Here is a 27,908-nt window from a genome sequence, read left to right as displayed (position 1 = left end):
GAAACGCGAACCCCACGCCGTGCCGCGAGCTGACCGTTGCTGCGGCGGCTCCATCTTTCTGCAGCGTGCACCCGCATGGCCCGGCGCGGGTACCGGGTAGAGCTGAGCTAGACTCATCGCAGACGGTGAATCCCCGCTCCGGTTTCGTGCTGAGATTTTACTGTTGGTTATTGATGGATCCCACCACGCTCCCCAGCGGTTCTAAGGGGGTGTTTGCATACCAGGTGGTACCAGATGCTAAACTTTAGCCGGATCACATTGGATGTTCGGATGCTAATTAGGAAGACTAAACATGAGCGAATTACAAAACTAATTGCATAGATGGAGTGTAATTCGCGAGAGGAATCTATTAAGGCTAATTAATTCATCATTAGCAAATGATTACTGTAGCACCACATTATCAAATCATGGACTAATTAGGCTTAATAGATTCGTCTCGTGAGTTTGACTCCATCTGTGCAATTAGTTTTATAATTAGACTATGTTTAATACTCCTAATTAGTATCCAAATATCCAATGTGACAGGTGCTAAAGTTTAGCAGGGAGTATCCAAACATCCCAAAATAGATCGTGATTATGGCACTTTTGTTTTATTTACAATTTCCAAATTTATATAATTTACGGTAATAATTGCATTGTCATGAGATTTGGGTAAGGAATAAAAAGATGAGGCATCAGGCAGCAGCGATACATGATAAAGACCAATGCTTTGATGTGGAATTATATGGGTGAAACCTTTAGTTAAAAAAAAGCACATGAATTCCATTAAAATTCTGCAAGGCGCGGATCTAGAACCCGGGCTGGGTGGACTGCAGCCTGGATCCAGCCTAGATGCTCCCTTGTACATCTATCCCTTGTATATGTATGGTAGTGGTCACTATGTCAGTCAGATAATTAAAGTCAACTAAAAAAAAATCGCCGAGATAGCGTAGCCCATGTATGAACCCGTCAACCTGCAGAACAACTTGCTGGCTCAGTTGCATCTACCTTTGTGGATGTGCCTCAGACTACCACCAATGGCGGATCCAGGATTGATTTCATCTCCTCCTCCTCCTTTTGTCATCTCACCCCTTCCAATGATCCATGGCTTTTTGTCATCTCCTTTCCAATGATCGATCCAATCCATGGCGCGTATTGGGTAAGAGAAGGGGGCTTGTGCTCCCTAGCCATACACATCTTTACTGTTCTCATTTATGTTCTACGCTAAGTGTTTCTTACTATTGGATGCTATATTATTGGTGGTCTTCCTGTTGCTGGAAACAGTATCAATTTCCCGCTACTCTTTCTGTTTGCTCATGAAAGCGAAAGGAAAGGAAAGGAAAGGAGAGGAGAGGGTGGGACGGCGTGCGCAAGCAGCAGCAAATCTTTTGTGCGGCCGGCCGTTGCCTAAAGCTTACGCAGGCAGGCACATCCTCATACCCCCCCTTCCAAATATCGCGGAGCAGGAGCCGCGTCTCCATCTGGAGTCTGGGACGCACAAGCGTATTTCCCTCCGTGCGCTGCGTTTTCGCTACGCGCGACGAAGTTGTGGCCGTGTTCTTTCTTCGTTTTTCAACTCGTTGTGCCCAGCCGCGGGATTTGATTCCAGTCCGGATGAAGGGGTATCCTTTCTGCCTGAACCGCGTGGTGCGCTGCATTTGCTAGGTTGTTCAAATCTTTTTTTGGCCGCTAGTCTAGTCCACGACAGCAATGGCAGAAAAAAAAAGAGAGGAAACGGGCAGAGCAACAAGACGTGGTTCGATTCGACAGCATATTCCCTGCTCATCCTGCTTGCCTTGTTACCGCAAGTTTTTCTCCGTTATTAGAAACTACTTAAAAATCACTCCACTTGACCGACGGGATTAAAATTCAATTGTACGTATGTGGGCAGCAGTGGCTGCACAGGGACCAGAGACGCCCATTCGTCCCTGTCGCCACTTAGTAGTTTAGCTTTTCTTTTCTTTTCTTTTTTGAAAATTACTAAAAATAATTTAGCTTTTCCTAGCAAGGAGAGAGGCAGCAAAGAATGGTTGGACGGCGGAGAGTCCCCGCGCCGGCGTGGGCCCGGGGCGGAGATCAAGCTAGCCGACCGTTGTGTCTCCGGTGGTCCCCTGCCTCCCTACGGCGTTACCGTTAAGTCCACTCCGGCGGGGCCTTTACAGCGCCGACTCCGTTTTTTTACTGCTCCGTCTCGCCACCGTCCTCGACTTTTCAGCCGCTGTTGTGTCAGCAGCAGCATGGGCCGGTGCTGGTAGCCTCTGGTCCCTGCTCGATTTCACTGCCCTCACCGACCAAAGTTGTTCTTCAATGCTCCAACAAGATTGTGCATTGCCAATCCTTTGGCGGTACGACCTTGCGGCGTTTGATTCCCTTTACTTATTTTTAACACGTATCCCATCGAATGTTTAAATACTAATTAGACGTATTAAATGTAGATTATTTACAAAACCCATTACATAATTGGAGGCTAAACAGCTCGATTTCACTGCCCTCACCGACCTGGATTAATTAGGCTTAATAGATTCGTCTCGCCGTTTAGCCTCCACTTATGTAATGGGTTTTGTAAATAGTCTACGTTTAATACTCCTAATTAGTATCTAAATATTCGATGTGACGGGTGCTAAAAATAAGTCAGCGGAACCCAACGCTATCCGGTAGTACACCAGCAACAGCCGCAAAGACCTCGTGCCCATGTATTTTCAGGAAAATACAAAGGCCAGGGCATCTCTATCAGATACAGTACAACTTCACCGGTTGTGCTTTGACCTAACATACAGGTTCGATCAGATACACGGCTACTTCGACCCAACCTTTCAGGTTTTAGGCATACCAACCACCTATCTTGGCTAAATCTTAGCTGGTGGTTCATGCCCAAGATATGTCAGGCTGTCTGATTCTATTTCGATTTGATCGGTCTTCATGCACTTTTAAACAAAGCAATACAACGAAGCATTCCTTCCTCCTAGCACTATTCTTGCTGTCAGGCGCCTATTTGCTGCAATGTTAACTGAAACCTTTTGGGCTGCATGACCATTTTGCTTACGCAGCTGTTTATATATTCAGTACCTCAGACGAGTTATTAAGACTAGCGCTAAATAATACTACTAGTCTACCACCGGTCATGACCCTCTCCTTCACAGTCCAACTCAGCTCTATCTATTTTTAGTTCAAAATCATATAATATTATGACCCGACCTTTATTGAGTCCGATCCTTAAATTTGCTAGGCTAAATTAGAGGGCCCTCTACCACCCCTAACCACTACATATTATACACATCAGTTCAAATTGATCAAGTTTACTCACCTGTGCAAAAGAACCCAGAAATGAGAAATGGTTAATCTTTTGTGCTGAACCATTTTTTCCCCATCTGCCTGAAGCCTCCCATACTTCGCTGCACAAAACTACCAAAGAAACAATAAAGTTTTTCTAGTATTTTTAAGCATATGGATTATATCATGATTGAAGAATGCATATACATCAAGTGTAGTAGGATTCTATTCAAAGGGCAGAGAGGCAGCGCACACTGTATTTTCCAGGGCGCCCCTTGAGCTCTTCAGACAAGGATAAACAACTTCTTTCTTTCTACAATAACCTGCCACCAAAAGTGCTCCACAACACAGGAATTTGACAGATAATTCATGCTACGTATTGCCACTCTTACCAGGTACCAACATTGTTGTCAGTAGAAACTCTCAATTCCTAGTCGCAGTGAGGAGTTAGCACCCACAGTATTTACTACACTGTTCCATAGCTATGGCAACGGATGGGCTCAAAGAGACAAAGATAGGGTCAGTAGCCTAATATGACACAATGGCTGCATTATATGTGAGATTGCCACAATCAACAGCCCGCCCTCTTCTTCATGTTCCTCCACTTGACTCTCAAGTCAGATGGGAGGCGCGTCCTGTGGAACACATCCCTGCCGTATTCTAGTATCTGAACCCAGGGAATTGGCGTGTCATCCTGTGGGGTGAATTTTGCCATTGCTTCCTGGATCAGCAACAATGAAAAGTATAAATATCAACAATTTTTTGGACATCTAACCTGGAAACACCCAGCAGGAGATGGTGCGACAGTAAAAATTTACAGCCAAGTATGATTTACCTTCAGAACTGCTTCTTCTTCTTCCGTCCAACAGAGCTTTGTGCGCCTTCCGCTTGGTGCAACAGGATTGGAGCTGCAAATAGATGTGCTCAGTCATTGGAATAGCCGAATAGCAAAGGATGACACCATAATGGAGCATGTGCATATACATGAAAAGAAAGACTGCCACTCTCAAGAAAGCTGGCACAAATTTTATGATTCAGTCTCCTTTCTCCTTTCTAAAAACAAAAGCTGGTACATAATATTTTATCATAAGTTAACACACAACAGATGGTAAAATCATGTGACCGTTCAATGCTGTTTTAAATACCGTAGCTAAATCAGTATGTATTGCAACATAATACAACTGATCATGGGTAAACAAAACTCCATCTGAATTTACATCCATGCATGAAAAATGAGGTTCACTTTCCATCATATCATCAGCATGGCAAGTTAATGTTCTCTTCGAAGACTTAAGATCTTCAAAGTTCAAACCCTCTCAAGCTAATGGGAACCATATTATCCGTGATAAAAAAAATAGTGGAAAAAGTTTGAGCAAGGACACAAGAACATTACCATTAAGAGAAAAAAGGAAGGACAAGAGAGCATTGGGACTGAACATATACCAGCACACTCCCAATATTATTCAAAACCGACCTCAGTAATGTTTAGTAAATCTAAAGAACTAAAGAAATTAGGCTTTTGGCAATATGAAAACAGCAAGTGAGAATGAAGTCAGAAAGAAGTGGTAGTTAAAGTTACACTTACTATCGCTTCTGTGGATATGCATAATTTTTTGGTCTTGACAAAGAAGGCATGTGTTGCTCCCTCTGTGCGGTTTTTCTAGAGTTACTAGATGCCACTGCCTCCTTTTCATGTAATCTTGCTTTGTTGTGTCTCATGTTACGCCAAGGGGGTGACGATCTATTGCCAGTGCCATTTGAAGATGTAGCTTCTAATTCATCAGAATCATCAGGTTGGTGAGAATTTGCAGGATCATCCTCCTTGTCAGACTCAACTTCCTGATTTTCAGGACCAATTTTTTTCTGAGATGAAGTTCTCATTTCATGGGATGAATTGTCATTACCAGCTTCTTTGCGAGCTTCTTTGTTTTCCACCTGCTGCTGTTTCTCTGTACCCTGAACTCGCTTGCAACTATTATTCTTGAGAATGGTATGTTTATTCATTGGTGCAACATCAGAATTTTGCAAAGGAACCTTCTCAGTGACTATCTGCTCAGGATAACCATTACCTGTAGCATTTATTTTCTGCTTCTTCCTCTGTCGATGAGGCTCTTCATCCCGATGAGCAAGGTTATCTGCTTCATTTTGATGGATATTTTTCCTTTTTGACAAGTCACACCCGTTTGAATGTCCCTCTCTGTTGGTAGCTCCTGGCAGAACTACAGTTGGTTGCTCATGATGTTGCTTGACCAAAGGTGTCGTGCCAAGGAAAGCAGAAAGGTTTTTCCTAGCTTCACAATATGTTTTCTTAGCTTTTTGATATGCTTCAGTGGCTTTTGTATAGAAGCATACTGGGCAGTAGAACAGGCCGGTCTCTTCAAATGTTGCTGATGAACCAAAACAGCTGTCATGAGCAGTTAGCAAACAACTGCTGCATTTCAGCAACTGACCATCTTTACCACACTTCACGCACAGATCTTGTTGAGACAAGTCCCCAAGAGAATCATTAATGTCTTGATCCTTGGTACAGAAAGGCATTTTGTCAGTCATCACCAGAAGACCAGCAGCAGCAGTCCCATGTAAACTGTGATCTGAGGAAGGGACAGATGTTTCTACAGAGGTATCCCCAAAATTTTCCTTGTTCAATATCTTCGCTGCACTTTTTCCGTATCCATCCTGAGCAGAGCTTGGAACAGAAGCACTATAACCACATTTTTGACCGTCAGTTCTGTTCTTTCCAGTATTCTCCTCAGATAAATATTTGGCTTCTGAAATTTTATCATGCAAGGTTATATTGCAGGCTTGAGACATTGGGGAAGTCTGTGCATTCGTCTCATCATTGACCGCATTATTTTCCTGGATGCTGCCATCATGTAGAGCTTGATTAACCTTGTTGATACTACTAACTTCTAGATGAGACTTGTCAACACTCTGTTGTTCAAACACCATAGCATGCTCTGTAGCATTCCCTGGCTGATGGTTAGTTTTGGATTTCCCACCTTGAATAGCACCATTGCAGCTTATAGAAGGTAAAACACTAGCAGCTTGCAGACTCAGCTCCTCATTAACATGGTCCTTTTCCACTGGCTGAATACTTGCACTGACATCATCCAGATCTTGATTTACTTTCTCACCACTTTCATGCTGCAGAGCACTCAAATGAGTTCCACTGCTGTGAGGTTCTGAAATATTGGTTGTATTCTGTTCAGTAATGAACTCAGGTTCAGATGCATTTGTGGGTAAATCATCACCGGTTCTGTCAATATCTGGATTTACTGTAGTATTCAAGGACAACTCTTCATGCCTGGGATCCTTCGATGGCAGATCGCTGGTGCTACCATCATGCGGTCTCTCACCATCGATATAGTGAGGTGGACTTGGAGATATTTCTCTATGAGATTGTGGTTGATTCATGGTAGTATGATCCTTCGTAACATGCTTGGACAATGGTTCAGTAATGCTTCCCTGCAAAGCTGCATCACAGCTAGCCGAAGCAGGCACAGTTCCAACTGAAATGTTCCCCTCCACAATAGGACTACTCTCTGGAGACTTGGCACCCAAACTAGCAGCACCTATAGAATCTTCTTGCGGAGGATCATAACGCTTACTGTCTGATGTACATGGTTGGTGAAGAACAGAAGTTGGTGCGACTGAATCCTTTTCCATACTTCTTGTGCCTGATTCATCCACTGAGTTTACCAGGGCCTCTTGCTGAAGCTCCCCACTGTCTGTAGGGAGCTTAGTTTTCTCTATATTTACATGATCATGGCTGCTGCACAGGGATTGATCATTGTCAAGTTGGGTGGTGCCATTCTGCTTCAGTTGGGATGGTGGGGCCATAGACATGATCTCTGGGTCAACTTCTTTTAGCTGAATATAAAAAAAGAAGTTTAACATACCTTATTCAACCATAATTTTGATATTAGCTTTTTAATTAACTTACCAACTCAAAAGAAGTTTCTGGTAATGTAGGTTTCTTGATGCGAATAATGTTCTGGATTTCTTGACTGAAAGGCACAAGCAAATCCTTCTCCAAGTTTCCAGAACTTCCAACCTGCAAATTTTACTCACCTATTACAAACCTCAAATCATCTAGAACTGGGAAGGGCTATATAATAAGCAAATTATAGCAGGCCTTATTTGCAATAAACAAATAGACAAACTTAGAAGCACATGATCTTTCACAATGTGAAAAGCCAATCACTCTGAATCACAAAGAGGGACTGATAAGTATTAGGCTCCACGCAGAACCAGGAAGTTTCTACACTAGATGCCCATGGACACTTATGTGATAAATGATAGGCAAGATGGCAACTGGCACCACTAGCCTTTTGCAGTAGATTAGAGCACTGAAACATTCCATCTTAAGGAGATGTGGTAACCTTTCTGACCTTCATAATCATATATGGCAAGATGTTAACTGGCACCACTAGTCTTTTGCAACAGATTGGAGCACTGAAGCAGTCCATCTTAAGGAGATGTGGTAAGCTTTCTGAACTTCGTAATCATATAAGCAGCTGAGCAGTAGCAAAACATGTCACAGCAGTCATAATGCTTCTATAATGATTGGTGCTAAGGCACCACACGTTTGGCACGCCTTAACAGGAGGAAGTACTATGGGACTTTTTTTTTTGGATGAATCAGCTATCATCGAGCATATCACTAGAATACATCAGCTTGACTAATAATAAGGTCCATCCTAGAAATATTGTGAAATTACAATATAGGCTCAGTGATCTGCTAAGGGCCGAAGCTGTCAAGCAGAGTTACACAGAAAGTACACAGTAGTATACTATGCAACAAATCCCTGTCACTGTCATGGAATGAAAATCCTATAAAATTAATCAAAAAATGTTTCCGTTTTTTTTTCCCTTTCTTCCAACAAGTTCCGGTAATGACATTACCTAGCAAGGTAAGTTTGCAATAAGACACCCCATCCAAATTTATATCAATCCCCAAAACCAACAATCGGTAGTTTGAGATATCTTGCTCTATCACCGGGGACTCTATCACTATCGCAGTATCGCTCTACCAAGGGCCAATCCAACGTCACAAAGCAGCAATGCAGAATTAGGAACAGTATTTATCCACTACCCCTTGGATGAAATGTCCCCAAACATGAACAGAAACAAATGCAAGCACTCCACACAGCTTCTGCACCATCCGACGAAATCAGAAAGGAGAATGTGAACCGCGAGAATGCACATGGCTGCACTACATAGGAACAACGCACCTCTCCGATAAGCTGAAGCAGCAAATCCTCGCAGGTCCGTGCGCCATCAGCCCTAAGCACCTTCGCCGTCGCCGCGGCATCACCCCCAGCAGCTATCACGTCCGACACCTCCTCCAGGCACCGGAGTGCGACCCGCTCCCGCGTGGCCTCCGGGGCGCCCGCGAGGGACTCCGACGAGGCGCCCACGAGCGCTGCGGACCGCCAGCAAGTCAAAAACCATCCCAAGGGGAAGAGACCGAAGCCGTCGAGGCGAACGGAAGAGGAGGTTAGGGTTCTGAGCGTCACCCTTGAGGACGGAGAAATCGAGGGCCTCGTCGCCGGCGAGGGCGTCGGCGACCCACTGGGAGGCGAAGCGGGTGGCCGTGGCGGAGGCGGGGAGGGGCGGCATTGCGGGACGCGGGGGAGTTTGAGGGGTCGAACTGCAAAAACTGCATTTCTAGACGGGGGCTCCGTACAGGAGAAGATTCGATAATGACCGACCGATCGCCTGGCGCGGATATTTGAAGTAGTTTCAAATTATAAAATCAATCTAGTTTTATTCTATAAACTTAAATTTATAATTTTAAATAAATGTATAAAAATATATAAATATCCAAAACATTAAACTACTTTTATTGAATACAGCAGGTAGTATATATACTGGTTGTGTATTTATTTGATATCATAAATGTTAATCTATTTTTTTATAATCTTAATTAAGTTAAATAAAACTGGCTTAGGACAATTTGAAACGACATAAACATATAGTTTAGAGCATTGTTAAATCTCATTATTTTTTTTAAATAACTGTAATACAGCAAGTTCGAAGGTTCGTGAGTGTTCAGTAGATAATCTCAACACTTAGTGTTCTTTTTTTTTTTACAAAAACATATATAAAATTCCATTAACCATGTTCCCATACTCTACTTTAAGTTGTTATATTCTCTTGGCTCAAACTCAACATTATCACAGCTAGGGAATGAACAAAAATTTGATTATTCCTAATATTAATTCGTAGCGTGGTATTGCAGAGTATTTTGCCATTGCAGGGTATTGCAGTGGCACTTGCCTATGTTCTTCTAGTTGCAACTCCAGCTCAGCTCACTCAGCTGCATGTGTAGCAGAGTCCCAAGCATAAGCAAAGTGACTCGGCTCACTCGCGCGCCAGAAACCAAATCGCCATGGAGCTCTCCCTCACCTCACCTCCTCTTGTCTTCGTCGTCGTCGTCATGTTCTTCACTCTCCTTCTCCAGCTGCCCCGGTACCTGCGCCTCCGCGACCCTAGGAAGCAGCCTCGTGCTCATGGCCTGAAGGTGTACCCTCTCCTGGGCACGCTCCCGCACCTTGTCAGGAACGGGCACCGCTTCCTCGAGTGGTCGACCGGCGTGTTGCAGCGCAGCCCGACGTACACCATCTCCTTCGAGGCCGTCGGCTTCGGCGGCGGCGTCATCACTGCCAACCCGGCCAACGTCGAGCACTTCCTCAAGACCAACTTCGGCAACTACCCAAGGGCGAGGTGACGGTGTCCATGGTCTAGGACCTGCTCGGCGGCGGCATATTCAACTCCGACGGCGACCGCTGGCTGTGGCAGCGCAAGGCCGCCAGCCACGACTTCAGCACAAGCTCACTGAGGGGCTTCGTCGGCGACGCCGTCCGGTCCGAGGCCGCCGAGCGGCTGCTGCCGCTGCTGGCCCGGGCGGCGCGCGACGGGCGTGCTGGACGTGCTCCAGCGCTTCGCGTTCCACAACATCTGCAGCGTCGCCTTCGGTGAGGACCCGGCGTGACTCTCTGACGCCGACGCCGGATAAGAGGGCGCCGCCGCGGAGTTCATGCGCGCCTTCGACGACGCGCAGAGCGCCGTCATGGCCCGACTAATGTCGCGGTCCAGGTCGCTGTGGCGGGTCAGGAGGCTGCTCAACGGAGTCTGAGAGGCGGATGCGCGCGGCGGCCGGCGAGATCCGTGCCTACGCCGCCAGGATCGTCCGCGAGCGGAGGGCGAGGATGGAGGCCGGGCAGGCGCGCGGGGACGACCTCCTGTCGCGCTTCGCCGCCGGCGGCGAGCACGGCGACGAGAGCCTCCGGGACGTGGTCACCAACTTCCTCCTCGCCAGCCGCGACACGACGTCGTCGGCGCTGACATGGTTCTTCTGGATGGTCTCCGGCCGCCCCGACGTGGAGGACAGGATCGTGCGCGAGATCCGCGCGGCGCGCGCGTCGTCGGTATCCGCCGGCGCCGGCACAACGACGGCGCCGTTCAGCCTCGACGAGCTGCGCGGCATGCACTACCTCCACGCGGCCATCACGGAGTCCATGCGGCTGTACCCGCCGGTGGCCATCTACACGCGCCGCTGCGAGCGCGGCGAGTTCCTGCCCGACGGCACGTTCGTGGGGGGAGGGTGGCAGGTGAGCTACTCGGCGTACGCGATGGCGCGGGTGGCGGGCGTGTGGGGAGGGGACTGCGTGGAGTTCATACCGGAGCGGTGGCTCGACGGCGGCGGCATGTTCCGGCCGGCGAGCCCGTTCAAGTATCCGGTCTTCCACACGCTGGGCCGAGGACGTGCCTCGGCAGGGAGATGGACTACGTGCAGATGAAGTCCATCGCCGCTTGCGTCCTCGAGAGGTTGACCCTCTGGTTCGCCGGCGGCGAGGGGCCGCCGGTGATCGAGCTCGCCGTGACGCTGCGGATGAAAGGTGGCCTGCCGATGCAAGTGGAGGAGAGGATGGGCTAGGCAGCAACCTACAGCTGCTACTTGTACTTGCACATGTTGTCCGTTCTAGGCTAGCTCGTTGTTTTGTGCAGGGTTGGGCGGGGCCCACGATTTCAGCGACGACGAACTTGAAGGAGCCAAGCCTGTTGTGGTTCGAAAGGATTGCATGCGAAGTGCCATTGTCCCCTTACTATAGATGACAAGTACGAATATCTAATTGTCACGACAACCGGCGTCGTTAGGAAAACAAATCAATTGAGAAATACCTAGCCATACAAAAAAACAACTATGAAGGGTAAATAAGAACGTAAAATGTTTTTCCAAATGAAATTCAGTGTAGGCCCCACCGAAGGGAGCCGAGGGTCAGGCCCCGACCGGAGGAGGCCTACCGACCTTTTGGAAGGTGGTCGGAGAGCGCCGGCCTGACCACCTAGCGGCGGCCACTGGCCAGGCGGTGGCGTACCGAACCCACGTGCGCCACAGTGACACATGTCGCAGGCCCTCCTCTGCTATAGGAGTTGACGAACGGGACAACCGCCACGACCACGACGCACAGGACCTGCCACGATCGCACAGCGTCCGCCTCACCACGCGAAGCGGGATGATGAAGCTCGATGTGCCAGCAGGAACCGGGACAGGACCCAAAGCGGGGCCTTTGGGGGGGCCCACTTCGGCCCATCACGCCGGGAACACCAAAGAGAAGAAGTTTTGATCCTGCACCGATGATTGCTGATGTCTTGGAGTGGGTTGGATGCTTTCTTCATATCAAAAAGGAATCAAGAGTAGTAAAATGGGGTACCGGAGTGGAGATGAATTTATCAATAGATGTTTTGATTGTACACAGCTCGGCAATGCTTCAGACAGGCATAAAAGTACATGCTTCACGACACATTTACAATGTCAACACCCATCGTTTCAGTTCCAGGGTGCACCATACTTCATATTCTTAAGTTCCTCCAGCTGCAAAATGATATAGAGATTAACTAATCAATGCCAGTTCCATTTACGGTGAAATCATTAGTAATTTTTTGCTTCGACTTCAAAACAAAACTCCAAAATCATAAACGAAAGACAGTCTTTGCAAGTTCAAGATGCTAGCTGTCATGAGGAAACAGCACAAATATGGTAACTTCAACTCACAAAGCCACAGTATTATATATCAACTCCTTGCCACACGCTTTACCGAACTTTCAGTCCAACAGAAAATTTTAATTAAAAAAAGGCACAAGCACGAGAGAAACATGGCCATTCAGGACAAAGTGTTTTTCACCTAATCATCGCAATGAAATGAAAAGTATTGGTGTGTTGGTATTTCTACATCGAATGTATCCAGTTGGGTACAACTGACCGTTATGCAGGCTGGTGGAATTCAGAACATTACCAGTACTTAAGGTCGGGATAAAAGTTTTGCAATAAGTGCATTGTTGGGATGCAAGAGTTTCAACATCAAACAAGTGCAATCACTTCAAAGAAGCAGTAATCTTTAATATAATACAACAAATACTTCTTAATCAGACATGACATTTCTGTGGCATTCTATATTTGCATACGAAAACATGTACATGAAAGTTGTAACAACAAATGCTGCTGAACATGGGAAAATTGGAATGCCATGTAAGCAGATAGAGTAGCGCACATTGCCAACATAGTACATATTATACCTGTCTGCATGTTTCCTTGTGGGTATCTAAAAGCTCATTATACTTCAATTGCAAATCCAACTTCTCTGCCTTCAGCTTTTCATAGTCAGAAATTGATGGGCCACCCAGTTTTTGCTGAACAAACCTAGGATATGCAAGCATGTTAGAAACTACAGGAAAAATGTTAAGGATCACTGAACCAAGATTGTCATTTTATTAATGAAACAAGCAGAGACAATCTCACAGTCACAAGTAAATATACATGACAGAAGCCAACTTACTCGACTGCCGACGAAGGCTTATCGTTCTCCTCGTACAAGGCAACAAGAACTGCAAGACGGCAAGAAGATGTAACTAGCCAGTCACAAAACCATGGATTTTACAGATGTACATAACGGGTCGAACACAAACCTTTGGTGAGGGTATCTAGCACACCACTGGATTCAAGATACTTCCTGAAGGCTTCTTTCTTGGCTTCCCTATCCTGTAATGTCGGAAGGCAAACGTAGCATATAAGGCTTAAGCAGAGTCGTGGGTTAGGTTTCCCTTTTATTTAAACCATGCTCACAAATAAACTGAAGGTACCTGTCCTTTCAGTTGTTATTACTTCTTTACAGTGAAAAATGAGAGCTGTGTTTATCCTGGTTCTAAAAATTTAAGATGAAACTAGTACAATCTAGAGGAAATCAGACTGCAAGCAGAACAATTGATGTCAATAACCAATCCATCCTCCCACATTGGGTACAGAGATGATTAAATCCAAAGCTACCTGTCCTCTGAAAGGCTAAAGAAAAGCTCACCACAACCAAAGTGCTTGACCCAAGTGGCCAGTGGGAATGCAAATCTGGCTTGATTTTCGCGACGGCTAATAGCACAAGCTGTCTGCTGGTCCAAGAACAGCAGCGAATGCAGGGAGGGAGCAGAGGAGGGAAGGGGCTGGATGCAGAGGCCAACGAGGAGGGCGTACCATTCCGAGGGCAGATCCGGGAGAAGCTCGGGCGAGGACTTGCAGGTTCCCTCGAGGTCGGCGGAGGAAGGAACGAAGGAAGGGGGGAGATGGCGAGAGCTTGACGACGAAGTGTCGGCAGGATCTGAGTATCTCTGGGCTCTGGCCTGGACAGCCGCTGCTTATTGCTCGTCTTCCTTCTCTTCGGTCCGATTTTTTGCGTAGGTGCGGTGGAAAGGTCACCCACTCCTACCAAGGGTTAGGCTCGCCCCCAGAGAAGCACACCTTGGAGGCTATTTCGGCCTTGGTTCGGTGACTCTTCTTATTTTTAGCACTCGTCATATCGAATGTTTAGATTATTAAATATAGACTATTTACAAAATCCATTACATAAGTGGAGGCTAAACGGTGAGACAAATCTATTAAGCCTAATTAGTCCATGATTTAACAATGTGTTGCTACAGTAAACATTTGCTAATGATGGATTAATTAAGCTTAATAGATTTGTCTCGCCGTTTAGCCTCCATATGTGTAATGAGTTTTGTAAATAGTCTACGTTTAATACTCCTAATTAGTATCTAAACATTCGATGTGACATGTGCTAAAAATAAGCAAAGGGAACCAAACGCCACCTTCTATTTTCAGGGCGGGTGACACCTGAAATACTTTTTTTAGCGCCGCCCTGCTTCTCCAGCGGCGAGTCACGGAGCGACCCGCCTCGAAAATGGATGACAAAATAGCCAACCTAACAACATCCAGTTTGGTCAGGGAGGTGCTGCCTGAAAATAAAAAAAAACAAAAAATGTGGAGAAAAGTTTTCAACTTTGTTTTTTCGAAGTTGGAGGCTACATAAGGTAAGTTGATGCTAATCTCTTATCTTGTTGAAGCTTATTGTATAGTAGCAACTCCAAAAGACTGCTAATCTTACCCTTAATATCTTCTTTAGAGGAAAATGAAAAAACAACTCCAACAGTTCCCCCAAACCTCCCCAAATATTTTCGCGACGCGAAAATCTTCCCCTGCGCCATGCAAATATGCGGGACTTTCCTCCACCCCCAATCCGCCCCCTAGCCTGCTTTCCCCCGCGTGATTCACCGTTCCCGCGCGCGATTCACCGTTCCCGTGTGAAGCCTCTCTACATCACCCAGCGCATCTCCAACTCCACGCTGGCGACTACTTCATCACCCGGATCCACATCCGGGAATGTTTGGAGACTTCCAAAGGCACGAGGACTCGCTCGGCACACGACTCCCCCCACGCTACCTACGCCACCTCCATCAGCGGTGCTGCTAGGAGAGCTTTGTGGGCCCTCTGCTACACCCATCACTTGGAGCTGAGCAACATCAACTTCCGTCACCTTTCTCACTGTCCCAATGGCACCTAGCAGACAGTTGTACCATATCTCTTATTTGTTATCAAATTTACAATATAAATAAAACTAGGAAATAAACCCGTGCGTTGCTACGGGTTGATATTTATTGAATATCACTTAGGTCATTAAGAATTTGAACACATTTAGAGGTTCTTGCGGTTTCAGGTAATGGAGCAGTCCTCCAGATGCTTGCACGAAGCAAGTATGAATGTCACACATCTTAAGACAAATTCAGATCGGCGATTGCTATTCTCAATCCTCAAAAAAATTATGTTCTGATGTTAGACAAGGAAATCTCTAACCAACACTTACTACAGTAGAAAATTGCTGAGAACGATATTATATGACCAACCAGTTAAACAGGAAAAAAACTCCTTTAATGAAAAAAAATATGCACATGCCTTGTAATCCTCCCTTTTATAACTCTCTTCATTTCAACACAATGACCAATATGATGGACCTCTTTTAATTTCATAATGATAATTGCTAATACCGGTACTACAGAAACCTGCATTGGATTTCCTTGTGGGTTGACACCATTAGGTGTAAATCCTGATGTATTTTAGGGATAGACCTGTCTTGATCATTTCTGCAACTTCCAAACTCAATTCAGCAATTCACAAAAACACATCACAGTTCAATGATTCACAACATGGGCATGTTCTCTAATTCCCAAACTCAATTGAGTGATTCACAAACACACAACTTCGGTGATACCCAAGCCATTTCAGGTTCCTGTATGTATCACACTGCTCAGTAATGTGGCCTTGGTCAATTAATTTAGACACAGGTAGAAAGGAAGAGAATTGAATGAATCTCTGTTTTTCTTCTTTGGCTCATTGAACTAATCACATTAGTGAAACGCTTGTGGTTCACTGCTTTTTGATTAACAAACGCTGCCAAACATTCTTCCCAGATGGCTCGTCAATTAATGCTCCGTAGCAGAGAATAAAACCATGCTTAAAGGAAAAGAGAGAAAACATCAGGGAAGAAATCGTACTTGAAAAAACTAACGAGGACATGTCACATGTGCAGCTTATCTGCTGCTTCATCTGGCAGCAGAACAAAGTGAAGGTGCCGCCTCTGCTGTCCCATTCCCCTACTCCGGCTCGAGAAGCTTCCAAGCCTCCTCCCCGCCCTGCAGTGGCAGCGGAGGCGTCCCCGGCGCCCAGCACGCCACCGCTGGTGCCAAGCAGGCCATATCCTGATTCCTGAGGCCGCGTCATCCGCGTGCAGAAGATGGACCTGTCGCGCCTGTGGCCTCTCCCTCTTCCGTCCACGGTGGTGGTTCGGTGAATAGCTCCTCCCACTGGACAATCAAGACCTCGGGATGGCGGCGTGCGGCGGCCATGAGTTGTGCCCAGCGGGAGAACCAGGGCAAGCGGCGATGGACAGCCTGCAGGGCCGATTGCCTGGGCCAGATGTAGAAGGGAGCGGGGATCTGCGGGGAGGGCGCCCGTCGCTGTGAGACCGGGGATAAGCCTAGCGGAGGGGAGGAGAACGGGGAGGTGGTTGCGGATGTCGAGGTCGACGAGCGCGCCGCTGGCAAGCCGGCCGGAGGGGTGGGCCGGCGCTGACCCGGTCGCCTATGCAGTCGGGGCGATCTATGAGCGAGAACGGCAAGAAAGAAAACGATTTGTTCTCTCAGCAGAAAATATAAGCCCAAACAGTACGACATGGACTGCGGGTTGATTACTAAAAATTTGAGAGATTTTTTCGCAAAATATCCATGATGGTTGAAAAATCCGAACCATCCTCCCTTTAGCTCTTTCCCCTTTAACCCCCTAGCTTTCCTATTTTTCCAACCGAGCTCCCCTATACTTAGAATTGGACTGCGGGTTGATTTCACGAAACGTCAGAGTTTTTTTTGCAAAATTAGGGCGATGTACCAAAAGCCCTGGTAGAGACGTTGCTTGCTTTAATGATAGGTATAGATATGGCTTAAATTTGTATGGAATTGATTTTCATTCCTCATATATCATGTGCGTATGTTTGCTTTAGTTGAAAACACTAATCATTTTATCTCATATCTTTTTTTATATCAATCTAAATATGTTCTGACTTGAATAATTACTAGGAGCATTTCTTTTTTCCTTTTACTTTCTAAAATAGTTTGTACACTACATATTGTTGAGAAATTGATGCCTCTAAACTGGACACCGACTTTTCAAAAAGTGGTTCCCAACTTAGTTTGACACCGCTAGTTAGATGGACCTTACACTCGCACTAATTTAAAGAGATCTTCGCTCTAACACTTACATGGCAGGTCAACTCTCTACACACATTTGCTACAGCTTGGTGTACCAAGACTCACTCTTACACTTCTATGGATGGTTATTCCTAGTTTTGTACCACACTTTTAGTCCTAACTAGGACTCAATGGAAGACCCACCATGTCAACACTACACTAAACTCATATGCCACTATACTTGGCTTGATCTCTTGGAGGTGGAGGGCACCCATATTTATAGGGCTCCATGATTCATGTGGTGTTGCCATGTGGCAACTTACACACTCTTCTAAATAAAATATCTAATTTTAGAATTTTCTTGCATGCTTATCCGATCCATATCTATATATCTCCTGCCATGTTAAAATATCTAGCATCCACACTTTTCTTTTCTTTACCATGATCTTATCCTCATGCATGGCAAATATAGCTCATGCATCCCTACCATTCTTCTAGAAATTTCTCAAGTATGCATTGCTATTTTCAACATCTCTTTTGTGGACATTTTAGTTATTTCATTTGACCTGCTTTTACTTACACTGGTCGTTTAATGTAAAGAGTTGATGATGCGTCATTGTCGGAAGAAACTGGCGTGATAGTTAATGATATTATTTTGGTTCTTTGGAGAACATGCCTGGTGTCAACTCACATGTTCAGTCTCAGTGACTACAGAGTTGGGCAGATTGAAGAGACCATCGCCAGCACCGTCCTTCGATATGCTTCACAGCTTAAGGTAATGAATTTGATCATCTCATCGAGCAACCCGGGTGCATCTGCTGTCCTGGCTCGAGCGATTCTGGACGACATGGTGGACATGGCGGCGGGTATGTTCACGGCCAAACGCTTCTTCGAAGAGCTGGCCTCGAGCAAGGCCATCCTGGCTCTACCCGTGCCGAAGTTCAGCGAGACGGCGGCGGAGCAGGGCTGCGCGGTGTGCGGCCAGCGCTTCCACGAAGGAGACAAGGTCAGGATGATGCCTTGCTCCCACTCTTTCCATCAGAGCTGCATCTTCAAGAGGCTTCTTGGCAACAGGGTTTGCCCATGCTGTCGCTTCACGATGCCCGCCGCTGACGAGCAAGATGATGATATGAGCAAGAAGAGGCGGCGCGCAGGTTGAACTTGAAGGCGTTTTTTTTTAATGTAATTGGCAGGAGCTCTGGGAGAAAGAGTGGTGTAAGTAACTGGCTCTAAGGTAAGGAAAAACATACAAGGCCCCCTGGCCGCTCTCCCGCTTACAAACAAGGACCCCTGATCTCTACGGGTCCCTACTCACACAGTCGTGCACCGGGAAGTTATGTGGGTTGACAATTTGCCCTCGTGTACTCATGGATGCTTTCCTTTGCTCCCTCAGCCACTTGCTGGGCTGTGGAGTATTTGTTGTCGAAAATTCTGCAATTTCATTCCTTCCATAGACTCCACATAATGTAGATAGACATTCCATTGAAAGCGCGACGCTGCTACTTTGGAATCGAGCTCACAACAGCCTCCCACCAACCCATAATACTATCGAAGTCCGAAGGCCCGACCCACGTTGCAGGATGGTGTAACGTTCCCAAGCAGCCACCTGGTTCCAAACCAAGATGACGAAGGGGCAGAGCAAGCGTAAGTGCTGACATGTTTACATCATATCGGGCCATTGCAGAGGACACAAGAGTTTTGGTGTGGCCAACCCCGAAGCTAGCGCCCAGTTATCCGCAGTGAGGATTTTGTTTTGGCAAACAGTTCGCATTTGTTTTCTACATGTGCCTTCCGAATGATATTTGTCTTGTAAATCGTCTATAGGATCCGATGAATTGTGCACGGTAGGCTGATTTGGCGGAATACCTTCCATCGCGCGTCTACTTCCGCAATCGCATCAGCGTGTGGTTGGAGGTGGACCTCCTGTAGGCATGGATCCATAGGGAGACGAACTCCTCAATTTCCATGGATGTTGTGATTCTGCCGCGAAGGGCTCTAATCCAAGCACTATTTGTGAGTTCGTGCGCCACTGTTCTGTTTTTCCTTCTGACCAGGGCAGGTTGGCTGCGAGGGGCGGATCCGGGCTGCGCCTCGGGCTGAGCTATTGAATCACACCTAAAACAGTCTAATTTTGTCTCCTAAGCCTCATTTTGTTAGGCGAAATAGCACATATGTTAAAAGGGATTCCATGATCTCGCCCCGGGCTGCAGCCCGAGCAGCCCGGACCCTAGATCCGCCCCTGCTGCGACGACATTTATTTATTGCAAACTGTTTGAAACCAGTATACATATTCCTTCTGACCACGGAAGTTTAGGAAATCAAACATGGGACAATCGATCCATACGTACAATAATGCACCCTAACTAGCTGCTACGGCGGCTGATGAGCTAGGATGTGTACATGCACACGAGTTTGAATATACGTATACAATACATGCATGGGACAGTAGTGGGGTTACTTATGGATCATTCAATTCTTTTCCCGTTCTCGATCGACGCATGCATGGATGATCGGATCACTTGCTCCAGTCTCCTATGGCCTTCTCGAGCTCCTGCCGCTTCATGCCAACGATCATGTCCTTCACGTCCTCATCCTTGACCAGAACGTACGTCGGCAGCGCCTCCACACCAACTTCCTCCGCCAAATCCTGCACTCATATGCATCAGGAATCAGGACGGCGGCGCCGAAATCATCCAACGATCGAGTTAATGATTTGCCGACGCTGCTAGCTCGGCACCATCCATACAGTACATACTCTGAACTTGTCGACGTTGAGCGTGTAGAAGTTGACTTTGTCTTTAGAACTATTGCCGGCGATTTGCCTATACGGGATCTTCATGACCTTGCTTGGCTCGGACCACGGCGCCATGAACTCCAGCACAATCTTTTGAAGTTGGGAGGGAGATAGGGAAATTAGAGAGACAGAGATAGAGAAATTTTACATAAAAGTAAGAAAAAAAACTCGAGAGAAAAGCTTGATACGTACCAGCTTGTTGGGGTTTCTACTCAGTTCTCTTTCCAATTGTGTAGTAGTAGTGATGGTCACAACGCCTAAGTATTCCATCAACAAAAAGGAAGCCAGTACAAATTAGACACAGCATGTATTATGGCAGAAAAGAAGGATGATGCAAAGAAGTGGTGTTACCGGCCATCTTCTCTTTTTACTTGCTTTCGATCACTACGTGGGCTCCTGGGTGGAGGAAGGGCTCTAGGCTGCGTGATGGCAAATATATAGCTGGAGCAGAAGCCTCCTTGTGCACTGTGCACGGGCCGTATGGATGAGAAGGAATAGATGCTCGCCACTTTTGCGCGTGAGACCCTCCAAGGTTTCAAACATGTGCAGGTTCGAGCAAATAATTAATTTTGCCCGGGTTTCCAGCCTGGGTTACGAATGTGATTGGGCGGATGTTTCTCCTTGCCATTTATTTCAGGGTTTTGATAGTGTTGTGCTTTGTTTTCCTTCTATCTCTTTTCCCGGCCAGTCATGTTATTTTGTTATGATTTGCTAAGACTCATATTATTCTCGAGATATAAGAAGAAGAATCCAATTTATTTTGGCAATGTTACTACTACTACTAATTAGAAGTTCTTAACGAAGCCTCCACCTTAATCCTCATGGAAAATGCTAAAAGATAAATCCTAGAAATTACTTAAGAAATCATAAACATCCAACCATCCATCTAGTAGCCTCTACCAATAATAGGCATGGGATCTATTACATTTTCGAAAAAATTACCCACAGCTATCATTACAAAAAGGAAAAAGTCAATTTTACTCCTCTCACCTACCCACTTTGTCCGCTTAATCCCTTGAAATAAAGTTTTGGCTTACTTTGCTCCCTGAACTATTTCATTTGATCCAATCTACTCCCTAATTAGATTTCTCCTTGTTGTTTCTTCATGTATGAGTTGAATTTTGAGTTCAAATTTTATGGGCATATACAAAACATGATATTTATGTTAGAAAATTATACTAAGAATTTTCCATGGTTATTTTCATCATAGGTTAGGAATATTTAATACGAAATTGATCTTAGATACGCAAAACTGTACGAAAAGTAATCATGAAAAATTCTAATATATTTTTTTAACATGGAGCATCATGTTATAAGTCAACTGATAAAATCTGAAATTAAAATTCAATTTGTACGCGAAGAAACAAAAAAGAGAAATCTAATTAGGGAGTAGATTGGACCAAATGAAATAGTTTGAGGGAGTAAAATGAGCCTAAATTTTGCTTAGGGATCAAGTGGACAAAGTAAATAGGTGAGGGGAGTAAAATAGATTTTTTCCTTATGAAAAAAATAACTTCCTAAATTTGGATCTAAATTACCTAAATCTGTCATTATGAAAGTTAGTCCAAAATAACTCCCTACCTAAAAACATCCATGTTTGCATTATAACAATTAAGTTATGCAACCCCTTACGTTTTGCATGTAAATTGCTGACCTCTGCCACTGTTAAAAGTAAACTAAAATGTCTCCTTGAATCAACATCTAAATTACCAACATGTTCTATTATAAAAAAAAACTTAGTAACAAAAAGGTATAGCTATATATATTTCGAAATTACCCACTTTTATGCTTGTTTAATAGATTAAAAAACTAATTCAGAATAAACATATATATGGTGTGGCACCGTATATATTAAGTATACATGCGTATATGAGCGATATATATATATATATATAATAATATAATTTGGCAACCATGAAAAATATTCCTTTAACGAATCATGTACGAATGACACTAATAAATTCATTTTAAATTATATTACCACTCGATGGCAATATATTATGTAAGTTATTACATTTGAGATGTGCCAGGGCGGGTTGCACACGTGCTCAGTTTGGTTTGACACATTCTTGTGTCAGCAATGTGCAAAGGGCGTCCTCGCAGAAAATAGCAGGAAAAAGGCAAATGTGTGCACATTCAAGATGCATCTTTGTCTTCAGTCTTTTATTATCACTACTTTCTACAATGTAAAGTTTCTAATAACAAAGCTGTTGTTTCATTTTATTTCCCACGGCATTATAAGTAATATATATACACGGATACTTCTACAAATCCTTGGGGGCTTATCCTTAAAAGTTGTAAAAGATGGGCACCTTTCTATTCATCGACGAAACCTCATAATCCTATGGAGCCCAGATGCTCATCATATTGAATCTTATATATTTCTATTTCATAAAACGAATGAAAAAAATCGAACTTGGCTAGATCAAATTGTACGCAAAGAATATTAAGCAGTGGACGTCGTGAAAAGAGAACTAAAGGAAACGATGCTTATCAGCAGGGGGACGTCACCTTTAACGATTCCGATTCCACTCACACTTCCTTTTGTCAGAATTATAAAGTTTTATGCTGAATAAAAAATAATATTCTTCCTTAGCAAAACTTATAGCGTACAGATTCTTTATTTACTTTTTTTTTCAACTACTAGGAAAAGGCCCGTGCATTGCCGCGGGAAATATGAGAGGATAAACAATAATTCTAAGGCCGAATTTAAATTACAGTTTTCAAATCAAACATTTCTAAGAAAACTTTAGACTACATGCACACCAATATTTTAAATCACCGGCTATGAGATTCAGTGGCGGTTGCTAAAAATACTGCTATATCCTAATATTTCTATTGTAGTTAACATAGTGGTACCTTTCTGAAACTGCTACAATGCCGCTATAACTTCGTTATAGCCCACTATTTAAAACACTGGTGCATGGTCTAAAACTTGACATGACAAGTGGATTACTTGGCAAGTTAAAATACTGGTGCATGGTCTAAAACTTGACATGACAAGTGGATTACTTGGCAAGGACTCAATTTATTCCATCCTTCCTATCAACCTTCAGTGCATCTGATCCCCTACTTGCGCCGGAGTGCCCGAGCCTTTTACGCTCGACCTGTCCCCACACGACGGCCTTCCCATCACACCTCCCCGACCTAACTACCATCAATCACTGCGGCCCTTTAGTCTCTGACCACATTTGGCCTGTTCGCTTCAGCTTATAAGCCGGCTGAAAAGCTGAAACGGCTGATTTGTTGTAAGAGGAAAACACTGTTTGGTGGCTGATAAGCCGGCTGAATAAGCTGGAGCGAACATGCCCATTATCTCATCCTGTCATAGCTATGCTCGTAGCTTGCGATAAGGCTACTTACAAAGGCGGACTCAGGATTTGAACTTTGGGTAGGCCTAACAAAAAAATGAAATCTAATATGCAATTCGGTATAAACCAAAACACAATTCGTCAATTCGGTAACACGAATACAAAATTCTCGAATAACACAAATAAAAAATAACCAAAAGTATGATAATGCATTTAAAATGTCTCCTAATAATACATTAAATTCAACAACTAAGTTTCAAAGTTGCATAAATTACAATATAAAAAGTTTGAACTTAAGATAAGTATCATATACAAATTGTTGCTGCCGTGGATTGACTATTTATTTCCCACGTGTTATTTTAAGCGAAGGATTTGCACAGCTTATTACGATGTAGTCTGTTTTTCACACACAGGACGCATGCCAAAGAAAGGTAACCAGGAAGGCAAGATTATTTATTTCTCATACAGATGTAAGAGGCATGGATTATTTGTTGGGCTGGCCTCTGAAATATACATGTAGTAGAAAAGAATTGGGCTAAATTTTTGGGTAGTCCTGGGCCTATATGAACTACCTGCTGGGCCCCCTATGGCTACTTAACCGCATGGCAACAAATTGCTGCCTACAGTCATTATGTTTGTTTAGTTTTTCACAGTTAACTTTACCTTGCTATATGGAAGGAGATTCTGTGAAATACTTGATCTCTACTTTTTGTTAACAGACGTTTTTTGCTACAATTATGCATTCTTTTAGTTTTAATCCGATTGCTTAATCCATGTTAGTAGTTTTTAAACACAACTTTTCACTTTTATTTGATATATTGCAAACTAACCAAAACAAAGAAAATAATCTCCTAGTAAAATTGATAGGCCAAACAAAAATTCCTTTTGTTCAGCACGTGGAGGAGGATAGGAGGAAATGGATGGCAGATTCGCAGTGGGAGCTTTCCTCGTGGCCCCACAAGGCCACAGGTCCGCAGAATTCCCGACGGGCCCTACCTGCAGCTCCTCATCAGCGGCCCGGCCACCGCGTTTTTACTGAAGTTGGTGACGCTTTATTCCGGCTATCCTGGCGTCCTGCACAGCTGCACTCCCCCCCCCCCCCGAAACGGTGGGGCTGAGCACTCCGAATCCGATCCCGACAAGAAGGGACAAAGTGGGGCATCGCTGACGGCTGATCACAACGCGCGCCAGCTTCGTAGCCAACGATCTCCGACAAACACCATTTCCTTTTCGGCTCGCGCGTGGTTTCCGCACCGCTCCCCACCCTACTCACGGTAGGATGGAAATGTGGAAATGGATATCCGAATTATCCGACATCCGTATTCGCTAGTTATCCGACATCCGTATCCGCTAAAACGACAATATGAATATCCGTATTCATATTCGAATTTTAACGTGGTACTAAAATGGATACAACCAAATTTATTTTTCTTGATTTTCTCTATCCGATTCTACATTCGTATTCCACAATATCCAACACTATCAGTATCCGACCATATGAAACTATTAGTTATCTCCATAACTAATGATAAATGATGTTAATTTAAACATGAGAGTATATCATTGAAACTATTCAAAAGTTATCTTTATAACTAATAATTAATGATATTAATTTTATTATTACCAATATTGTATCCATAAAATTATTTAAAAATTATCTCTAATTTTAGTGATCAATGTCATTAAATTCAGTAATAAATATATATGAATATTCAGTTTACTTTTAAATACTCTAGTTTATCTATCTATCAATAAAAACATTTTTATAATTTTTTATTATTCATCGATAAATGTTTATATTTGTTGAAATGTATATTTATCCATATACTATTTTTTGTATAAAGTGCACTATTTTAAATAATTATTAATTAATGTAATATTTTCATGAGTTATATTTGTTTGCACTTGTTAGGTCTACTTGTATAATGATTTTATTATTCAAAAACCATCAATAAACAAAATAGGTAAATGTTATCTTCAAATCGAGTAAATATCCGATGGATATCCAAATTCGAGATATTCATTTGTATTTGTATTCGAGAACATCCAAATTCGTATTCGTATTCGACTTAAAATAGGGTAAAAAGTGCTATCCGGATTCGATTCTATGCGGATCCGATCCGAATTCCATCCCTACCCGCTGCCCCCCATTTCTCCAACCCCATGGTCCCCTAAACCCCAATTAACATATACATAATTTATATACATAATTTTGTATAAACAAAAGTTATACACAAATATTATAACAAAATATTATGAAAAAAATATTTATACATCACAAAAACATGCAAACAAATATTTGTCCAACTACATTATGTAGCAAAACGTTGTGCTAAACGTATTTTATAACAAACTTATAACTTTTCCAAAACATAACTGTAACAAAATTATGTAGCAAAAAGTTATGCTAAACATATTTTATGACAAACTTATACACATGACTTTTCCAAAACCAATTGTATAAAAAACTTTTCCAAAAACAATTGTATAAAAAACTTTTCCAAGAAAAAGAGCTTCGCAAAATGAAATTGGACAAAAAAGTTGTGCAGATGCAAATCGGGGAAAAATTATCCATATAACTTTTTCCCAGCAGCAACATTTTCACATTAAAAGCAAAAAAAAGGCTTGTCGTACTTATATGCATAAGCAACATTTCACAGCAAAATATTTTCAGATAGGTACAAGAATTTCATAGGCATTATACAGAAGTAAGACATTCCTTGGCAGTACTTATATGCATGTTAACATTCTATGTACCTAAGTTATATTACTAACTCTTGTCTTTATATCCTCAAAGCGCGTACAAGCTTAACATACTAAGAGGCGGGCCCTACAATCAAAAAGGATGAAAGCTATGAAAATAATATATCATAAATATGTAAGAACATTAAAACTTGCTTTTTTCATATATTGTAGACTTGTCATTAATAACAACTAATCACTGTATAATTTTTCTATTTGTTTGTAGTACCACAAGCAACCTCTTGGCTCTATGCTATGTGTATATTACGTGTGCGAGTTCATGAGAAACAATGGGAGGTACCGGACGAACCCTGAAGACGTAAATCTCTTATACACTGCCATGTGCTAACTAGCTAATGGTAATACATTCTAATCTTCATTTATTGTTTAACTGCAGATGCTTACCATCAAAGGTAACTACACCAAGATCGAAGACAAACAAATCGATAACATTTGTACGGACATGGCGAGGTTCATCCTACGTGAGGTTTGTCATGAGGATGGAGTATACTTTGATAAGGAAGGCGTGTTGATGACGGACGAGTGCACACCTCTTCGTAGATGGGCATAGTAGCAGTTTAATTAGCGTGGCAACAGCTTAATTCCAAATGTTGGATATTAATAATGTGAATTATTTATTATGTACGATGCAATTTTTAATAATATAAATTATTTATTATTCAAGTTTGTTGTGTCATGTTATGTAGTTGGAGATACATATTTCAATTTGACAGCTAAAAATAATTCACAGGAAATAATATATTATGTGATAGTGAAAATGCACTTTCCTAGCGGGTGGTGTAAGCACCCGCCAGCATAGGAACCATCTTCAGCACATACAACATTTGTGCTGGCTCAAGGTTGCTGGCGGGTGCAATACCCGCCAGCACAAACATATTTTAGCTGCCAGCAAAAACGTTTTCTGACCTAGTGGCATGTTGTACGTAGGAACTGACTTGTCCTGAAAACAAAATGAGCATAATGTTATTTTTGTATCAGTGACGCCATGGCTGTTAGAGTTTATAGCAAGGATGATTTAATATGATCCCGCCGGTTGATTGTAAGATAGGATTAATTTTCATCTCTTTTTTTTTAGGATCGCGGAAGACCCAAGCCAACATGTACTTTATATGATACCCTATGTGGCTAAATACAACAATCATCTCAATATTCGCCATGCGCTCATATTCTCGCGATTCCATGTACTTGCTGGTGAATGGGTACGCTGCACTAGTACAAACAAAAATTCTACGGCGTTCAACCAAGGCCTTGTTTAGTTTCCAATTCGGGAGTGGTAAAATTGGCATTTTGCCATAAATGCGCGCGTTTCGTTTGTATTTATAAATTATTGTCCAAATATTGACTAATTAGGCTCAAAAGATTCGTCTCGCAAGTACAACAAAACTGTGCAATTAGTTTTTGATTTCATTTACATTTAGTACTCCATGCATGTACCGCAAGTTTGATATGATGGGGAATCTTCTTTTTGCATAGTATCAAAGTTGGAAGTTTGGAGGGCCCAAGGATCTGATAAAAGCTGCAGCATCGAGGACTTAGAATATTGCTATGGCACGCAAAGGCAGGGACAATGGGACATCATCATGGCAAACCCGTGAGGATATTGCATATTGTCGTGGCCACGCAAAGGGCATGCTAAGAGGCTTTGGCAGTAATAAAGTTTGTGCCCAAATATGGCAGGTCGACTTTATCTTTAAGTATCTTTCTTTATCTACATTTTTTTGGCTT

General features: G+C 43.6%; 3 protein-coding genes and 1 pseudogene across 3 annotated transcripts; 1 reads left to right on the top strand and 3 right to left on the bottom strand.

Moving 5' to 3' along the window:
• Window positions 1-3,453: 3,453 nt before the first annotated feature.
• On the bottom strand, window positions 3,454-8,926 carry LOC117846537 (uncharacterized). Its single transcript, XM_034727742.2, has 6 exons — window positions 8,768-8,926; window positions 8,483-8,673; window positions 7,193-7,303; window positions 4,835-7,119; window positions 4,085-4,157; window positions 3,454-3,970 (listed from the first exon to the last, which is right to left on the bottom strand). The coding sequence occupies exons 1-6, from the start codon at window positions 8,868-8,870 to the stop codon at window positions 3,821-3,823; spliced, it is 2,913 nt and encodes a 970-aa protein (XP_034583633.1). The 5' UTR covers window positions 8,871-8,926; the 3' UTR covers window positions 3,454-3,820.
• Window positions 8,927-9,450: 524 nt separating this feature from the next.
• On the top strand, window positions 9,451-11,604 carry LOC117842204 (cytochrome P450 CYP94D108-like; annotated as a pseudogene).
• Window positions 11,605-11,952: 348 nt separating this feature from the next.
• Window positions 11,953-14,007, bottom strand: LOC117842205 (uncharacterized). The gene is made up of 5 exons (XM_034722574.2): window positions 13,777-14,007; window positions 13,221-13,293; window positions 13,091-13,139; window positions 12,831-12,954; window positions 11,953-12,129 (listed from the first exon to the last, which is right to left on the bottom strand). The coding sequence occupies exons 1-5, from the start codon at window positions 13,777-13,779 to the stop codon at window positions 12,085-12,087; spliced, it is 294 nt and encodes a 97-aa protein (XP_034578465.1). The 5' UTR covers window positions 13,780-14,007; the 3' UTR covers window positions 11,953-12,084.
• A 5,478-nt stretch (window positions 14,008-19,485) lies between these two features.
• LOC117842218 (thioredoxin H-type 2) lies at window positions 19,486-20,555 on the bottom strand. The gene is made up of 4 exons (XM_034722587.2): window positions 20,461-20,555; window positions 20,302-20,366; window positions 20,071-20,199; window positions 19,486-19,962 (listed from the first exon to the last, which is right to left on the bottom strand). The coding sequence occupies exons 1-4, from the start codon at window positions 20,465-20,467 to the stop codon at window positions 19,831-19,833; spliced, it is 333 nt and encodes a 110-aa protein (XP_034578478.1). The 5' UTR covers window positions 20,468-20,555; the 3' UTR covers window positions 19,486-19,830.
• Window positions 20,556-27,908: the final 7,353 nt, after the last annotated feature.

The sequence above is a fragment of the Setaria viridis genome, chromosome 2 (assembly GCF_005286985.2).
Source record: "Setaria viridis chromosome 2, Setaria_viridis_v4.0, whole genome shotgun sequence".
NCBI lineage: Eukaryota > Viridiplantae > Streptophyta > Magnoliopsida > Poales > Poaceae > Setaria > Setaria viridis.
This window is presented reverse-complemented; position numbering and strand designations above follow the sequence as displayed.